The sequence below is a fragment of the Copidosoma floridanum genome, unplaced genomic scaffold (genome assembly GCF_036245765.1).
Source record: "Copidosoma floridanum isolate Cflo_tuat_1 unplaced genomic scaffold, Cflo_Japanese_pri ptg000015l, whole genome shotgun sequence".
In the NCBI taxonomy this organism is placed as follows: Eukaryota; Metazoa; Arthropoda; class Insecta; order Hymenoptera; family Encyrtidae; genus Copidosoma; species Copidosoma floridanum.
The window spans coordinates 2,973,801-2,994,369 of record NW_028321892.1 but is presented as its reverse complement, the minus strand read 5'-3'; the positions used below and the strand labels follow the sequence as shown (position 1 = coordinate 2,994,369).

The window sequence follows — 20,569 nt, the reverse complement described above, 5'->3', positions numbered from 1 at the left end:
GTGTGTCTTCTTTTACTTGTGCGTCAGCGCAGTACGTAAGAACGAGCAGTCTTAATGTCTTATACGTCTATGGCTATAGCTAATCAGTAGCGAGCACAGAGAGAGATAGAAAGGTAGCTCGATGTTGCATCTTTTTTTAACGTGATAACGCTTCCACTTACAGGCTTGCCTACTCTATCTATTATATCTCTATGGTTACAATCAGTGAACCATGAAATATCAAACTAGTTTTCTTTGTATAATAATCGTTTATCAATTTTTGAATGTTAATAACAAAGCTTATTTCAAAAAGGAACCTAAAACTATTAGAAATTTATTTAAATCAGTGCATACAGTTAAAAAATTTCAATTATCTTTAAATGAATTACCCATGCATTATGTCATGTAGTCAAGATGTCAGTTTAAAATTAATGAAATCACCAAAAGAACTTGCGTCTTGGAACTTTCCTTTGTCTAAGGTTTGTAAAAGTAATATCATCTTTGGCAATATATGAGGTGATTTCCAACAGTCGTAGAATACTGTTAATTTTTATAAAATTTTTTTTACATCAGATTTCGTTGCATATTTATGAATAATATTTCAAATGTCACCTCGAGTGTTAGCAATTTGTTTTTCAGTTAACATAACTAAATAGTAATATATTAAAAAAAAAGTTTTCAATATAAATTAATTATAATTTTAAATAGAATATTAGATGTAATATTCGAATTAATATTTAAAAAAAATTATTGATAGCTAGATAATCTGTATGATTGGTTGTGATTGCAGCATAAAATGAATTTATGTAAACGTTTGACAAGTTAATTGTTAAACCTGTGTAACTATTTAAGTTCCCAATGTTACTAAATGCTTTTTTGATGCTGAAGCTCAAAAAGCTACATCGTTCGTGTTGTTCCAACTTTGTAAAGTTAAAACTAAAACAACGAACAAGGTAGGGTAGGCTATAAGCTATTATTTAGATCATTATATAGAATCCAATTTGATACATTCTGTGTGTCATAGATTTATTAATAGGCAAAAAACTGCATAACAAAATTTTGGTATATTTTTCTGCACACAACCTTAATATATCCATGCAAATGATAGTTTGAGCTCTTGGGAACTCGAATATTTCTATTAGTGTGAACAAACTATCAAAAACAAAATATTACTGTGAGCAAAATTTCCAGCAGAGAAATCCAGGCTCAAAAAAAAACTTTTATGTATGGATCTCGAGTGCAACAACAAAGGTAACCACATGAGGACTAAACAAAATGTCAGCAATACAGGTCCAAAAAAAAAAATGGTAAAAATGTCCAAATCAGGTTTTTGCTTATACCGTGAAAGCTAAAATTTAGTCTTGAACGTTTGTCTCAACCGTAAATTCTCATGGAAATTTCACCGTGCCGACATCCCTAGTCCTATCTTAGGAGCAGATATCTTGCACTTTTTCGGTTTGATTGAGGACGTGCGTAGGTTTTTAGTGCTCCTAAAATTTTACCGACGTAGCCTCCCCGAGGCCGCTTCTGTACAAGCTCTTCTCTTCGTTTACACACATAACTCTAAAAGAACGACCAAAGAGCCATCGATTGGTCACCCGAAGCTATTCAGGCCTTTGATAAGACCAAAAACGATCTGATTAACGCTTCTCAGCTGATTTATCCATCTCAGAATGCTCAATCTCGATTAGTAACAGACGCGTCAGATTTCGCTATGGGTGCTGCTCTCGAACCTCCGTGAACTGGGCACCCGTACTTAATTAACAAATTAATTGATTGAATTGAGCGAAAAAATTGTGCTTCTTTTGCGCGTTCTATATATGTTTGTAGTTTAATTGTGCGTCATTTAGTTTTTATTTTATTATGAAAAATTGTTTCGGGTGCTACTCAAAATTAAAATTCAATTTACACAAAAACTAATTGAGCTACATTCATTTTTTTGACGCCAATCGATTGCGCGTTAAATGTGGGTTGAGACTAAATACTTATTTCATCAATTGGGCTTATATTTATTATGAAAATTATAAAATATCGTATTTTTATTATTTGCGTATACAGTCATATATTTTGTATGGGCTGCGCAGGGTGCCCAACTTGCAGACTTGCACCCATTTTCAAACTGTCTGCTCAGCTAGGGTAAACGCACCATCTACCGTACACCCGTAAATTCACTTTATTTTGTTACCATGATTGTAAGACAATTTGATACTAAATATTGACTCAGTAAATTTTAAATTGTTATTTAGGATCTCAAGAGAGCACTGAAATTTTTTTGAGGTGTTAGAGCTTGTTAAAATGATTTTATAATAGAAATATGAAATAGAAGTCGTGTTCCTATTTCCGTACTGCCGTTCTCATTACCGGACCCCATCTACCGTACGCGTTCCTATTACCGGACCCCATTCACCGTTTGACGACAGATTTGACTATAACCTCACATTTTTGTTTACAACTGCATATCGATCTCAGTGCCTGCTACATAAATCACGATGAAAATGTCAAAAGCAGAGAAAGATGGAAAATTGAAAATCAAGGAAAAAACGCCAAGTCAATTATGCAATTCAAAAAGAAAGCAGACAGAAAAATCAAAAAAGAAAAACAATTACAGAGAGAGAAACAAAGATTAGAAAAAAAAAAATAAAAAATTACGAAAGCAAGAAGAGAAGTTAAAAGCCATTGTAAACAGAAAAAAGTCTGTTGAGGAAGATTTAATGGACGAGACAGATGCTATTGATTTACAAAAGCAGATTGGAGAACTTCAAGAGAAACAATTAAAACTAAACCAAAAAAGAAACAAAGATCCATCATGAGTAATTTTTGTAATGCAAGTTATTCTTCAATATTCATAACATCGTAAGTTGATTACTATTATAGTCTTAAGCTTTTTTACTCATTTTTGTTAGTCTAATTAAAATATTTAAAAGCAATAATATCTCATGATATGAAACAAAAATCTTATTAATGAATACATTTTTTTTCAATAAATGCAAATAAGTTATTTCATATAAACAAGCAGTAATTAAACTTAGATTAGTTTCAGCTTAACGACGATTAAATCTATTAATACTAAATAAAACATCACTTGGCAAAAATTATTCAAATTTTATCATACTAAAACCACAAATATCTACATAACCGATGCTCTTCTTTTAATCTCCCACGACAATACAAGGAAAAATTTTTCTAAAGCAATATGGTGATCCATTGTCAAATGGTTAAATTGAAAGTTTAGAAAGCTGTAAATCCTGTCACAGAAAACGGATCATAATGAAATAAATTGGAATCGGTATGTATTAACATTATTCTCAATAAAGCCAAATTTTACCCATTTTTAACCTTTTTTTCTTTTAGTTAACAAGAGCCCACTTTTTATTCTTCGTAATTTCGTAAATTTACAAGATAGATATTTGGAATAACATGCATTTGATTACGCCGATTTTTTAATAAATTTTTTTTAAAAACCCATTGTAGGCCCAGCAGAAGCCGAGACCCGATACTTTAACATTTTTATTTATTGAGCCTGGTCCACTGCATGTAGACGATTAAAACTTGAGTATTCACTTTTGTAAACGCCTAAATACACGATGAATATTATTAGATATCAATTGCCACAATATTTGTAAATAAATCGTTTTTTCAAGACTGACATAAATACGACGGCTTACATGCATAAGCGCGCGTTCGCTCTGCTATGTCGGTAAGGTCTGGCACCATACCGCTAAATACCGACACCGCCCTTCGATTTGGCCTACCTACCCTCTACCCTCTACCCATCAGCGTCCCTCACATTTTTAATATCAAAATGAATTACTTGACGATTTGCATGTTTTTTTTTTTTTTTTTTTTTTTTTTTTTTTTTTTTTTTTTTTTTTTTTTTTTTTTAATGTTTTCGAAGGCGCTCTTTTTTTCCGCTTAAACAATTGTATTGGCGAAAAAAAAAAAAAATCATCGGAACTCGCTAATTTGTGAGTTTTTGTCCTCAAATTTAGATTTCTCTGTAAGAGTGTCTCAAGAGACTCCTTTCTTATTTATTATATGGATAACATTAGAAAGTAAAAACAACCTTATTTGCTGTACTTCAAATTTTATTGATCTAACTCGTAGGAAAACACAATAATGAACCAAAAAAGAGGTAATCACAATTTGTAAAATTGATCAACGTAGTTGTTTAAAGTAATTGCTAAAAGTAAATAAGTATTATGTAGGAGAAAATTAATATTTACGTGGAATTTACCATAAGAATACTCAGAAATTATCTCATGAAAGATTTAAAATAATAAGTAATGCATCAAAATTGTAGAATTATAAGCTTAATAATTAAATGTGATTGAATACGTGTACGTATGACAATAATGGTAATAATGATACACTGAGAAGTCACATAAACTTATTCTTGATACCTTTATTACCTTTTAATAGGTATTGATATTTTTAGCAATAATAAATACAAGTATAAAATTACTGCGTGAGTAAACAAACAAAATATTTTAACTTAACTTAAAATTACCTTTAATACAATGTTACGATTAAATTTGGTCACTAACAAATAAAATGCATGCTATGTTAACATTTTTTTTTTTATTAACAGCTTGAACTTTGTTCTTTTTGTCATCTCTCATATGCCAGTAACCATTTATAGATTTACACAAAGTTACATGGTGTTTTGGACTAGTTTCAAGTTGTGGTAGAGTAAAAACTATAATACTGGTCAAAAAAAAAAGTTTATTGTTAAGATTAATTTTCGCTTGAAGCTTGGATATATTAAATTGGATGATTTCTGAATTCGGAATTACAGCGATGTAGTGATGATAAATGTATACTTTATCAAGTATGTGAGAACACTCATCGCAGCCTATTTTTTTGGACATCATTTTAAATAATTCGCCCTGAATATCGCAAACGTTATCATTAGTAAATTCCAGATTTACTGTACAGTGGTTGTTTGTTTTTTCAGTATTACACTGAGAACAATTACTTACTTCTTCAAAACTAAAATTTTTTCCCATTATTGTACTAAAAAAATCCGCAACCGTATCATTTAAGTGAATAGTAAATCCGTCAATCGTCCCATAGTTTAAAAGAAAATAAAATCTATTTGTATACAAGATTTGTAACTTTCCGTTATTTACATAATCGCGTACTATTTTTAAAAATGGTGTACTTAACTCGTTTTTTGTGACGTCCAAACAAAAATTATTAAAATTTTTATAATTTTTTAATGCTTGAGATAACATTTCTACTGCACTGTCAAATAAGCATGAACTTTTTTGTGTATATTTAATCTTATTTTTTTCTTTAGGAGCAAATCTATTACCATTTTTTATTAAGGGGTCTTTGTAGCTTTTTGATGAAGGCTTATTGTACATTATATCAATATGCTCGCAAGAATCAATGTACATTGACAATTTTTTATTCTTATTACTTGATTGAGACGGCCGGATAACTTTGTTGCTACCATCATGTTTTGTCATTAAATTATTTTTTGGGGTCGAGTGACTAAGAGACTTGGATTTAATGTCAAAGTTTTTTTGAGTACTATCAAAAGCTTCACAAGAAAGTTCTTCTTCCGTTGCTTGAGTACTTGATTGAATACTTGGTATGTTTTCAGAAATTTGGTTATTTTCACTAAAAAAAAATTGATTTTCATGCGTTCCATTATTATCATAATCATGATCATAATAATAATCATCATCATCATCATCATCAACAGCAGCAGCGGTAGCATAAACATCATCCCAATTTTTAGTCTTTTTTTCTCCTTTATTCATCCAGTTTTCTTTAAAATTCAGATAACTGTGAGTTGAAGCATGAAAATCAATTTTTTTTGAATTTTTTTCAATTTCCTCAATTTTTCGAAATATTTGAACCGAATCCAAAATAAATTGTGTATGTTTTTTGACAAAAATTTCGATTCGTAACAAATCACCATTACCTTGGCTAATAAAAGTATTTAAATTATTAAAATGAATTTTTTTAATATCAGCTATTTCAAACTGAATTCTTGTTTCATCAGGTAATATTAGATTTGTCCATAAAGGAAAAAAATATAAGAAACGCGTGAAAGGTTTCACAAATACAATACATTGGTATGGATTTATATTATGAAAATAGTCATTGTTTGAATTGAAACACAACTGTAAGGTTTCCAGCCTTATACTTTCAATAAAACCATATATTTCATCGCAATCTTGAGAGTTCTTGTTGTAAAATGCATCTTTGTCGTCAAAAAACTCATTGTTGTATTCATCACTGAAAGAGTCACTTTTTTGTAACAAATACGTTATCTCTTCTCCAATTTTAGTTAATAGAAACATTCTGGCCTCTTCCGTATTACCATTTTGACATGTACTGTTTAAAAGAATCAATAAACTTTTTATGGCATTTTTAAACATAGAAAATTCTGTTATGGTTGCTATCATTATAATGCAACTCAAGTAAAATTGTTTTATTACAATATTAGAGTGGAAAATTTTGTCAATCATTAGTTGTAAGTGTTTTATTACAGGCATCATATCAACACTTATGGTGCAGTGTGGTAGTTCAGTGGAACTGCCATTTAAAAATTGGAAACACTTAATGTTATAATCTAATAAACTACAGTGATTATATGCTAAAGTCGTGGATTCCAATATAATTTGGGAAGGCCCAGATACACCTTTTTTTGGAGCCACAATAGCTTCTCTTAATATCTCACACAAAAAATAATCGAAAAATTCTTTATTTTTTCTTTCAGTGATAACTTGAGAAACTGGAACAATGATTTCATTATATTTCATTAATAGAGTTAATAAAATTTGAACTCCACTCTCAGTACCAGATATATGTGTTTTGTCTACAAAATAATCAGATTCAACAAAAATTAATGGAAGATTCAAATTTTTGACCATAAGTTTCCATATATCAATGTGATCCGGTAGCCAATAAATTAAATGGAACGGACTTGCACTGATCTCTTTTATCATTGAACAAATAACAATGTCAGATCTTAAAAGATCAAGTGCATCAATTGAGTCACGTAAATTGATGCATTTTTTTTAGCATCATATTTTTCTTTTTCGTTAATCGAATCATCGTCCTTTTAAACATTACCGCTGCTTTTATGTTTGGCAGATAACTCTTCAGTTTAGTTAACAATCCTTGTCTATTTTCATAAACTCTCGTGTAGAGATTTTTTGGCTTTATTTTATTTTCTAATAATTGACAAGCAGTAGTCCAAACTGGATTTCTTTCTTTTTTTAAAACTCCATTTTCGTCGAAAATGGAAAGAGTTTCAAGAATCTTAAATGCATCTTCATGCGACATGACTGGCTTTAGTCCTACCATTATGATTAAAAAGTTGATTCATTAGACCTACACATCTTGTTCCAGGAATACGAAGCAGCACGTGCAAAATGTTTTCTTCTACAGCTTACCTGTAAAACAAAAAATAACTGTAGTGTCAAACTTAGCAATTAACAAAATTCTTTCTAGTATGGATTAGATTTATTACATGCGTAGCAATTAGCAAGGATAAAATGTTGACAGTGAATAGATAGAAGCTTTTATTTATTTTTATTTGTATTTATCTATCATTCTATACACTATTTAAGTGTTTTTTTATGGGCACCTGTTTGTGGGGGGTGATAATTAAATCACTGACTAACAATGAATAATGTTGTACATTAAATTATCAAAAACACTTGAATGATTTATTGTTTTATCGCTGGATAAAAAATCCATGAGTTACGATGAGAAAAGCATCCAAGTTCTTTTATGTTTTGGATGAATTAAAAGCAAAATGCAAAGATGATTAAGTATATACTGGTAAGTGGTTATTTTTCTTATATCGATTTGGTGCTATTAAAAATTATAAATTAACTGATATTCATATTTTGCAGGTATGACGTCATGTATAAGATTTAGGACATAGAGATCTTCATAGCATCTTTATTTTATTTATATGCCTCCTAAAAATTCATACATAATTATGTTAAAATTAAATTATGAAATCGATTAAGCAGTTGATTGAACCTCGGATTCAACGTTTCAATGAATTTGTTTTATTTGTAACATGAGCATTATATCCCTCAAGTAGTTTTTAATCAATGAACTTAATATAGGTACAGTATTTTCCTGAAATGTAACACAGCGTTTAGAAAAAATAAAAAAAGAATAATGCTAAATTTTTCAATAAGTTAACCTATTTCTCGTAACACACACCAATAACAGCAAAAACGACTCTTTAGAGTTTATAGCTTACAGACCGAATTTTTCTGTTTTCTTATTTTGTTGGCGTTCTCCTATTGTTAATTGTTAAACTTACATTATTACCTAGTTATGTATGCTACTCGGAGAAAGCACTGTAAATTACAAATTGAGAATTAAAAAAAAAAAAAAAAACAATAACACACTAATAAAACTATGATGGTAATGTTGACATAATATTTTTTATCGACTGCCAGGCAAACTAGTTACATTTAATCTTTTACTTGTCCGCAAGGTGGCGCTCGCCATTTGCATTGGGCGGAAATATTTGAATGTAATACCTTGTCAATCAGAGTACAATCAGACAATAAATTTTGTTAAAAGGAATGGTATGCTGTGTGATATTTTTCAGATTATCAAGTTTAGTCTTATTAAAAAAAGTATATATATATTTTTTAAATAGAGTAATTAAAATAGTGGAACCGTTCCAGTTAAGTAAGAATTTTTGGGTACATGAGAATGCTGTTATACTGATTAAATTACTTTTTGATTTTTCAAAAAATAGCGCCATTGAAAATTATTTTGCCAATATCTAAGCCAATAAAAATTAAGAGTCAATGTTATCTGAGCTAGTAAATAACACGTGGGAGAACTAAACATACTTGTACTTGCTTTTTAACAATTTTTTCAGTTATCGCTACTGTAGTTATTTTATGTACGTTTATTATTACTCTAGTTAAAAAAATCACGAAGTTGAAAAAAATAACAAGATAATATGATTTGAATAAGACACTGAATGTTTTTAATAAAAGTAAGCTAAAATGCCTGCAAAAGCTGTAGTTCAAGCTGAAGAAATTTTTAATGTTCTAAAAAATTTACAAGTTTTTGATGAAAAAGGAAAACTATTTGTTGAAAATAATATTGTATGGGAAACAGCATGTAAGTGGTTGGATCACAAAATCAAAAGGCATAATCTTTACTTGATTGTCCAACAAAACAGACAAAATATTTTGCTGCAATTACAAAATCATTCCAACATCAACAAACCTTTCAAATACATTATTCCCAACGACAGCGACATAGAAAACGAGTCTGATAGTTCAGTAAATATGAGTACGACGAATCCGAATTCACTGCTAAACATACTACGCAAGACCCAAACCCTCATTGTTGCAAGGCTTTACAATTTTCAATTTATCTGAATCAAAAAGAGTGGGAAAGTATTAAACCAGTTAGTGTAGTTTATGCAGATAATATAACTTATACAACTCTGAGTAATGAATGGACAGATGTAACGGTAAAAAAATTTTGGAAATCTTAGAAATTATGTTGTAAGTATGCTTTTAAAAATAACAAGTTCTTTTCTGATGAAACGCTTCCATTCTTTGAGTTTCATGGTTATTGCACTGAATGTTTGACATATTTTTGTGGAGAATGTCCAAGACAGTTTTCGATGAACAGTACCACTGTATCTATAAAAATAAGTACATTTGACACCAGAAACATTCACCACTCTAAAAAAAGGAAATTAAGAGGTCAAGTCAGCAAAGCCGCAGGAAAAAAATTGTGATACGTAAAGTCTAGCTGTTACAGAAAGGAAGAAGGCAAACAATTAAATTACTCTGATGTTGAACCAGCTTTTATGCAAACATCCATGACCCTTAGAAAAGCAAGACAGGAAGCAATTGATGAGGCACTGCAATGGAAAGGTCCTACTGCAGTCTTTAAGTCATTATTATTTTAAAAAAATAATGGTCACCCAGGCATTAGAGAAATCCGTAAATTTCCTTTTGTGGTTTCGTATTGGACCGATGAACAGTTGATGTTGTGGCAAGAGTTGAAAAAGAAAGATAAGCTGTGCGTATCAATTGACGCATCAGGAAAATTTGTTAAGAGTGTCACAATTTCAGATGACCAAACAGGATATATATTTTTGTATGTCATGGTTACACAAGCTCTGGGCAAAATTGTTCCACTTTGGCAACTGTTGAGCGAAAAACACGATACAAACACTCTTAAATTTGCTTTAAACAAATCAATGATTGCTTGTGCTCCTGTTCCAGATAAAGTTACAACAGACGGTTCGATGGCTTTACTCAATTCTATCTATTTGGCTTACAAAAAATGCACGTATAAAGAGTATTTATGTTCCTGTCTTGATGTATTAACTCAGAAATGTCCAATAACTAAAACTTGTTTTATTCGGTCTGATAGGGCCCATATAATGCACGCTACTACGAAATGGAACTGTTTTTAAAATAAAAATTGTATAGTAAAAGATTTTTATAAGAGATGCATAAGATATTGCATTCAAGTTGATAAGATTGAAATAATTGAAAATGTGCTGATGGCTATATTCATCATATCTATGAGTTCGACTTCCTATCCTGAGTTAGAGATTGAAAAACGAAAAAAATGGTTAATACATAAATTCAAAAATTTCAACGACGTACCATATATGGACAGTATGTTAGAAAATGACACAGAAAGAGTAATTGGCTATGAGGATATTGAAAATGAAGAAGAGACTGCTGAGCTATTGACAGGAAATAACATCAGAGAATACATAGAACACATATATCAAAAGGCTCTGACTCTTTGCGATAACAACAAAAATTTATTTTCATTACCTAATCCGTTTTATTGCCCAGATAATAGAGATAATATTTTTTATCTTTTTTCACAAATACCATCATGGACAAGCATAATGGTTGAATACTACAATTCCCCTTTTGAAGCAGCTACTTCAGCAAGATCAGAAGCTCATTTCAGGGAAATTCGAAAATTAGATTATATAAGCTATCCGATAAGCGCCAATAAATTTGTTCTTCGTCAATTAGATCTCTTAGATGGCAGAATAAAACTTTTAAAAGCAGCTTTGAAAAATAACGAGATGCATCAAGTCTGCAGCCAAGGTCCAAGCAATATGAGTTTAACAGACAATTTGCAAAAACAAGTATTTGAAAAAAAAGAGGAAATAAAAGATCAGCCCGACTACATCAAACAGCCATTTATTGAGAGAGAGACCAATGCTTTTGGTCAACCTGATATTGACAATCAAAACCAGTTTGAAAAACAAGGATCATTCGAAGAATTAATGACCACCGTGTCCCCTTTAATAAAAAATGGATCGATTTCTGGCGCTCTAACTTTTGAGCAAGTAAAAACAAAGTACACGAACACGTGTGCTTTTGACTTGTTAACTGAAATTTTATCTCACGGTTATAATAACAACAAAAACTTGAGACGTTATATTGACAGTGGCCACCAAAATCAGTATTTACGTTCAATCCATACATATGTGCATTCTGAATTCTGTTTGGAACAATTATATGTAAATAGAGCAAAAATACTACATCCCATTGGAAAAAGAAACAAAAATACTGTTGACTGTTTCTACATTGATTCTTCAACGCAGCTCAATTAATTGATACTCTTCTAGGTGATTCAGATTGCTTCCTGATAGAAACAAAAAAAAGTTGTGAAAATTGTTATTTTTAAAAACAGTATAGGTGCTACAATACATTGATGCTTCCTTTTGAAGTTGCTCCTTTAATACTCAATGATATAGGGGGATTCAACAAGTTACAAAAATGTACAACTGAAATTTTTGAGAACCCAGAAGTTATTGTTTGTACTCAGTGTAAAAAACGGGAAATGAAAAAAATTTGTGATGTCGCAGAACTGTTATTTATAGAAGTTGAATGTATTTTCACAGCTAATTCAGGAATCTCAATTAACACTGAATTTCCATACATATTAACGGTGAAAGAAAAACACTACTCCATTATTGGAGTAGTTGAAATCTTACCTCGTGATCTGGCCCACTATGTGTCATACTCTTATAGTGACGGGGTATGGGAAAAAAGAGATGACCTTCAAAGTACCGTCCTTTACTTAGACAAGTTACCTGCAAATTTAGAAATATCATTGTTTGTAAACGCTAAATTATGATTAAGATGTATTTAAATATTATCATTAATCAATATCATTAAAAGTTTTATGTAAGATGTAAATATTACTCATCTAATAGCCTGTAAGTGCAATGTTTACATATTTTCTGATAAGCAATCAAGTATTTACATTGTAAACTTTTTTTTCAAATAAAATTATTTAATACAGAGTACTCATCTAGAATATCATTTTAAGCATACTAATTTAAAAATAACTTTATTCTTACAAAAGAACACATGTACTTATTACGCACCAACACTAGCTACTTTTGACATGCCTCGATGCATCTTTAAATAGATAGTGGTCAATGCTTAAACTTTGTCCAAGTTTATTACAGGCCATAAACAAGCTGAATGTTTAAGCATGTCCTTAATTTACATGATTAATCGCACAATAATACCTACAAAAAACACTTGTCTTATACAGCAGAATAAAGTAGTTGTTAAAATGTTGAAGTATTAACATACCTCTTTTTTGTTATTTGTGTGTGAAAGCATTTTTTGCAGCCACAGCATTTAAATAATCATCATGTATACTTTTAAGGTGCATAGCATCTCTTCACCTGTGGACTCCTTTTTCCTCCTTCGTTTCTTTGTAGTTGTTTTTCATTAAAGAAAGTTTATTAAGCATGAAAATGGAAATTCATTGTACTTACATTTAAAAATAAGTTTAGCAGCAACGAATGAAAGATAAAAAAGTATTGAAGCATTGAATTGAATAAATACATAAAATAGCAACTTACAGGATAATTCTTACATAGAAAAAAATACAATGCAAAGTGAGAAAAATTTGAGAGACTGACTATACCGATGCATTGAGGCGGATTTTTGTCATAATATGCATAATTTTATTTACAAATAGAAAATTTTACTCATCTCTTACCATTTTGGAGCCAAATAAATCCTGTCCTTTGCAAAACGATAACTTTAAAATCTACAGGTTAAGGTTAGGATATCAATTGTGTGTGTACGTTTTTTTTTTTTTAATTTTAATTTAACTTAATTCAAGTAATATATGGTGATTGTTTTTCCTAGTATTTCTTGTTTAAACATTTTTTCAAATAATTATAATTCGTAGAAAAATATGCGAAATAGCACGCAAACAATTACAAAGTTACTAAAATTTTGGAGCACTCCAGCATAAATTAATATGGGTGGGTAAATGACATGAAATGGAAGTTTCCGATAATTTGGATTTCCGACACGTACAAAATGTCATAAACATGTCAGAAACTGATTGAAAAAAGAAAACACCTATGTGGTACACAGCGGGAAATTCAAATATATTTTATTTAATTTTTATTTATTTCATACTCCGTCCCTTACGAGTTTGGAGGAAAATTAAAATATACTAAACCTAATTATATATAACCCAAGTTCTTTAAACCCAATTGCCAAGGGAATGAAAGTTTAACTAGTTGATAAACAATTTATCTCGTAATAATAGTGTTTGACTTCTCTTCACAAAAGTTTAAAATTTGTACCAACACCATTATTGTTGATACAAACAAATTATTTATTAATTAATTCAACTTTTATTTACAGGTTTTAACAGCTTAAATAGTTGTGAGATTAAAATGCTTGAGCTATGGAAATATGGCATTTAAACGATTAGGTTATTGTGGTGGGAGATTAAAAAAAGAGCTTGCGTTGTATTATTTGTGGTCTTATTATGTTTAAATTTCGCGCTAATACATCTGAGCAGAGGCACCTGCAGTCTGGAGAATGCCAGTCAAAGCTCTGGCGGGCGATTCAATTCAAATGAAGAGAGATCAATATTTATTTATTTTTTGCATTCAGTACAACAGACACCTTGTTTACCATGAAACTACATTCTTAAGTCGTATTTGGATATGAGAAACTTTTATAGTTGTTTAATAACACAAGCGCCGATCACCCAACGACCCGGGGCGCTTACTGGCCACTCTATTAAATAATAAAATATTTATTTTTAACGCAAGCGCCTGTAAACTGATAACCCGGGGCGCTTACTGGCCGCTCTATTAAATAATTAGATTGTTAATTAATAACATAAGCACCTATGACCTGATGACCCAAAGCGCTTACATCGGGTAGTAGGCGTTTGTGTTATTAATTTATAATTTATTATTTATTAAAGTAGCCAGTAAGCGCTCCGGGTCATTGGGTGATTGGCGCTTGTGTTACAAATAAATATTTTATCATTTAATAGAGTGGCCAGTAAGCGCCCCGGGTTTTGGGTGATAGGCGCTTGTGTTATTAATTAAAGGTTTTGAATTTTCGCGCTTCATAATTCACTGCAATCGGGAACACTGGTCCCAGTCCAGAGAGTACGAAACGGGTGCAAGTTGCGCAGCTCATACAAAATATATGACTATATGCAAATAATAGAAATACGATATTTTATAATTTTCATAATAAATATAAGCCCAATTGATGCAATAAGTATTTAGTCTCAAGCCACATTTAACGCGCAATCGATTGGCGTCCAAAAAATGAATGTAGCTCAATTAGTTTTTGTGTAAATTGAATTTTAATTTTGAGTCGCACCCGAAACAATTTTTCATAATAAAATAAAAACTAAATGACGCACAATTAAACTACAAGCATATTTAGAATGCGCAAAAAAAGCACAATTTTTTTGCTCAATTCAATCAATTAATTTGTTAATTACGGGTGCCCAGTTCACGGAGGTTGCTCTCGAACAACTCATCGATGGTGATTGAAAACCCCTTGCTTTCTTTTCATATAAATTTAGCTCTGTCCAGAAAAATTATAATTCCCATGATAGAGAGTTGACAGCTGTTTTCGAGACTATAAAGTATTTCAGGTACTTTTTAGAAGGTAGAAATTTCACTGTGGCTACAGACCATAAACCCTTGGTTTATGCTTTTAGGCAAAAAGCTGACAAAGATTTGCCCCGCCAGCGACGTTAGCTAGGTTTCATCTCCTAATTTACTACCTAAATAAAACATTTTCCGGGATCAGACGATGTGGCCGCTGACGCTTACTCTGGAGTCGAACTTATTTGTCTTCCTTTGGAACTCGAGATGCCTGAGCTTGTGCGACATCAGCAGCACGATGACGAGCTTTAACAACTTCTTGATTCATCTGATCATTCGCTGAATCTCAAAAGCGTTGAACTTGGCCATAAACACAGTTGGCTATACTGTGATTTGACAGGCAAAATCCTCCGTCCATATGTACCTAAGACGTTCCGAAAATGAGTTTTGACCTCATCCACTCGTTTTCCCTCCCAGGCCCTAAGGTCACCGATCAATTTCTCAAACAAAGGTTCGTCTATCCTGCCATGCATAGAGACATCTAGGCCTGGTGCAAAGGTTGCCTAGACTGTCAACAGTCCAAGGTTTCAAGCCACGTGAAGAACGAGCCCAGCCAATTCGTAGCACCCGATGATAGGTTTCGTCATATCCATATGGATATAGTGGGTTCTCTTATCCCACGAAGGTTTTACCTATTTGCTTACCATCATCGATCGTTTTTCTCGTTGGGCTGAGGCTATACCTCTCCCAAACATCGAAGCTTCTACCGTGCTTCGAGCATTCCAGGACCGCTAGGTTGCTCGTTACGGTGCTCCTAGATTTTTGACTACAGACCAAGGATCACAGTTTCAATAGAAAATTTTTAATCCTTACCTGTCGTTCATACCAGATCATGGTTTTAAGTTATACCAGGGCGAACAGTAAAGCTTATTCCAAGAGCTTTCAATTCATATGTAGGTAAGATGAAATGTATCCCTGTGCCGAGTGACACGTAAAAAGATTGAACTTGAAAGTATTATTTTTTTGATTCCTTCAGTTTTCCCGATGTATCATTTTTTAAAGCGTAAAAAGAGGGTGTCCCGCAAGGCACATCATATTCATTTTTCGGCCTCGAAGATAAGGATTATCCGCAGTGCCAACATTTTTGCGTATTTGAAGAGTCTTTTGCGAAAATGTAGAAGTCTTTTGTGTACTATGAAAAATGCTGTTTTTTGTGTTTTCGACATAAGTAAATTCTGATGCTTTTTATTTTAATATAACAAGTAAACTACATCATACAAAACATTTTGCTTTTCCACAAACAAAACCAATCTTTAGATATTTACAAATCAAAATAAAATATTTTTTACGAAAGTTATCAGCACAAAAATCCCCAGTTCTTATAAGTGGTCGTTACAATACTGGTATATGATTGATTTCACACGTTCACACAGACATATCAACGCAGACTGATATTTATCTAGAGTATGTAACATTGATTGCAAGCTCCAGAAACTGTACTTGGAATATATTGTCTCGAGTTATTTATTCATGTGAGGAATCCAAAACAGTAGTTAATAAATAAAAGATGCATAACATGAACGGTGGAAACACAATAACAGAGTATAGAAAATAATCCTTCCTGCACAATGTTACGAAATACCTTTGTTACTGATAGAATAGTACTCAAAACTTACTGCTCCATTAGTGTACGCCATCAATGTTACAAACTGAACGACGCCCTTGATTTTAGACTTCACCGCAAAGGTTCCGCCGCAGCAAATTTCGAATGGTTTTTCCTCAAAAAGTTTGATACACTCCATTTTATATAACAGGAGGTGGCTCTGTACGCCGTCGTTCACCAGTTTAGATTTTAACGAATTGATATCTGTATCATACTTGTACGCGATGTTACCTTGATCAAATCGCTTATGTAGTACAGGCAGCTCTCTCAAATTACCCAGATTTTTCACGAATGATACTTTGGTTTTCGGTTGGTAAAAATGACGCTCCATCGATTGGTACTGCAAAAAATGTCTTTCCACCGTGGGATTGCTACAATAGTACAAAAATTAAAACAACATCGAATGATGTATACCAAGTTAAAAATGTAATCTCCAGAAAATATAGAATCAACACAGTATTTATTCAACCGTAACCGATAAATCTTTAAAATAATGGAAACAAAAAGTCAATTTTCGAATTTCAATTCTTTTAAACGTGGTGAGTGGTGAAACAGTATAGTCGAAGCCATCGAACGTTACAGATGTAAAAAAAAAACCGATGTATAGAACGGAAAAAAAGTTGCGTATTTTTAAAGCCTGTCTAGAAAGCTGTTCCCCCCCCCTGTTTTAATTGTAAGGCTCTTAAATATTAGAAGCGAGATTAGAAGTACACGTAAAATATCAAGTTTAACGAATTTGTTTTTTTGGAAAATGGGCAAAGTAATTACTTATTATTACGATTAAAAGCTACCGTGATCAAAAAACTGAAATACATCTCTCTGTGCATTAATATATACATATACATATATATATATATATATTCATATATATATAGATTTAAACATAATAAAAAACCATACATAAACTACTACATATGATTATACGAAGTAGGAAACATACTCTGTGTGAATGTCATCATACGTGAGTTTAACGCTTTTTATCTTGGGTTATTGTACTGCCGCTCGAATCTGTCGCTTTAACTTTTTTATCTCGGGCAAAGCGCGATCCGGAGGATGGTTGCACTCTTGTATCAATCTGTACTTCCCATCAGTTGTGAATGTTGCTTTTGCTGAACACTTCCTTTTTTCGTCTTTTAGCCTCGATCTACAGCACTAGTGAGCCCTGTTAAACAATTCACCATATTGAACGCTAGAAAAATAGTGCATCGGTTAACAAACAACATTTCTAAACAAATAACTTCAGGAAATATTAAAAAACGAAATAACCTACTACCACTCTCGTAAATTTTTTTCAAGTGATAGAAGTAACCACTTTTAGCGTCAAAATAACCACCCATTCCACTACTCATAGTGTGGGTGTGCTTTTAAGATCACCGTAAAATAGTAGATTTGCACAGAAAAAAACCAAGTACACAGGGAAGCGACTCCTGACCAACTGCTGTCCTTAAAGTGACGTATGAGCAGTAGCTTTGGAATAAACAAGTTGTTTTCGAATATGAATCTTTGTAGAAAATCGCGAGGCAGCTACCACAGATTCAGATTTATATTGGGCCGCATGAGCCACCACGCAGTACTCGTAGAATTTCCAGCATTTCGCAAAAACGCCAACGTAAAAAACCATTTAAATCTCTTTTTTCCAAAATCTCGTACAGAACATTGGTTATAGAAGTACACGAATATATACGACAAAAACAAATAGAAGTAAAGATGCTTACCAATTCTGCTTCGTCTGCATATTAATTGTAGCACAACGAACAAAATTAACGGTAAGATGTTAATATTATAGATTTTTCAAGCGTAAAATAAAATAAAATCATACTTGTGCGATCACATGAGGGTAGTGTCCTGTATGAAACTTAAGATTGATAAACTAATACTCACGTGGTCGCGCTCAGGTACTTGAATTTTGTGAGGCTTGATAACTTTTGTAAGCGATTAATCGAAAATTATCCTCCGAACAGCGCGCATGTACTTACGTACCTGAAATTCAGGGATATATAAAAAAATATTAAGGCGATCGCACACCTATAGGGACTTTTGCAAAGCTTGAAGGTTTATAAGCAAATCTTCGTGCGACCGCCCGAATGTACATATTTTTATGAAGCTGGCTAAAAACAAAATTTTTTTTTAAATTCGCGCAATAGCATGCTTATAAAGACTTGTTAACTGTAAAATTGATAAAAAAAATATTTACGCAGAAATGCACGCATACTTACTTTTTTTTAGCTTGCTAATCGATAGACAAATATTCTAAAAATAGCACGCACAAGGTTGAAAAAAAATATTTTCGCATTCGCCAGCGCGTTAATACTCTTCTAGAGTGGGGAGATAAAAAAAATCGTGAAATCGCTTTTCTTCAGCAATTGTTGTAAAGCTTTCATTTTGATATGAAGATTCGAGCGGCCACGCGCGCTTACAAAAATTTTTAAAGCTTGAAAACTCATATATGAGTATTTGCGCGATCACGTTCCTCTACAGATTTTTCTGAAACTTTCCCGTACATTCAACATTGGTCGCGCAATTGGGCGCGGGTACAGACTTTGTTTATTCATCAAGATTTAGTAGATTGCACACACGCGCACTTTTTTTTTTTACCTTGAATATGTATATAAAAGTATTCGAGCGATAGCAGGTACGTACCGACTTTTCATATATTTCAAGATTTAAATAAAATTACTTGCACAATCACGCGTTCGTGCTTACTTTTTTAAAGCTAAAAGACAACAAAAAAGTACTCGCACAATCGTGCGAGGGTACCACTTTTTCAGAAGCTTGCAGAGAGATTGAAAAATATTTGCGTTATCACGCACACGTATGTTTTTTCTTAAAGCTTGGACGTCAATAAGCAATAATTCGCTTAATCGAGCGCACGTACTTACTTTTTTGAAACATAGAAGGCGATAAAAAACGTACTAACTTTTCCAAATCTTGAAGGTACATAAAGAAATTATTGCGCGATCGCCATCCCGTACGAATGGTTTCGAAGCTGGGTGATTATAATAAAAAATGTGCACAATCTCGCAAGCGTACCAACTTTTTAGACGCTTCCAGATAGGTTAAAGAAATATCGCACGTTTACGCAAAACTAATGACTTATCTAAACTTTGGAGATTAAAACAAGAACATTTGGGCGATCGCTGACCTCCAATGATTTTTTGATGCTTAAGGTCTAAACAAAAAAGGGGTCACGTGATCGCGCTCCCGTATACATTTCTTTGGAGCTTAAACATTAACGAAAAAATATTTACGTGATTGAGCGCGCGTGTTATTTTATTTTTCAAGCACTTATGTGAAGTCTAATAATAAAAAAAAATCATTGAATTGCTTGATTTCACCGATTGTTTCGGTGCTTTAAGTGTGACAAACAAATATTTACGCGATCGCATGCACGTATACATCGTCTTAAAAGTTGGTGATTAATATAAGCATATTCACACAACAACGCAAGCGTACACTTATTAAAGCATGAAAATTTGTTTATAAATATCTGCGCAATCGACCTCCCGTACCAGTTTTTTCCAAGCATGCAGGCTGAAGAAAAAAACGATTTGCGCAGTCACCTGCGTGGTACTGACTTTTTTTAATATTGTGTACTGACAGTGCTTATACATGAAGATTAATTAAATTGATTTTGATCCATTTATAAATAGTGCCCACTAACTTAACTTATGCTTAAAGAGCCATAAGTATAATAAATAAAAAAGAATTACTAATAAGCCAATGTATTAAAGTCAATTGAGCTGATTTAGAAGCCAAATTTGCGCAAGCGCGCGCGAAAATTATTTCTTAATTTCGTATGGATTCAAATGAAAGTATTTGTGTGACTACGCTTCCGTACTTAAATATTATATAGCCTAATGACTAAACGGTGATTACGCATGCAATGGTGTGTACTTATAGACATTTTACAAGCCTTAGGATTAATAAAAAAAAGATCTGCGCATACCTTTTCTTGAATGCCATTAGGGGCCCTCTAAGTCATCAGGGGACAGAAGCTTATGTTATTAACTAAAATTTTATTAATCAAT

The 20,569-nt window shown here is 32.2% G+C and overlaps 1 protein-coding gene and 1 long non-coding RNA gene across 2 annotated transcripts in view; one reads left to right on the top strand and one right to left on the bottom strand.

The window, feature by feature from the left end:
- Positions 1–259: 259 nt before the first annotated feature.
- Positions 260–20,569, top strand: part of LOC106636726 (uncharacterized) — a 512,204-nt gene continuing 491,894 nt past the window's right edge. Inside the window, exon 1 of the mRNA XM_089592293.1 lies at positions 260–458. Coding sequence (XP_089448419.1) covers positions 360–458 — 99 coding nt within the window. The 5' untranslated portion in view covers positions 260–359. The remainder of the gene's footprint in view (positions 459–20,569) is intronic.
- On the bottom strand, positions 7,290–12,652 carry LOC149374713 (uncharacterized). Its single transcript, XR_016293057.1, has 3 exons — positions 12,585–12,652; positions 11,975–12,073; positions 7,290–7,391 (listed from the first exon to the last, which is right to left on the bottom strand). It is a non-coding gene; the product is annotated as an uncharacterized LOC149374713 (long non-coding RNA).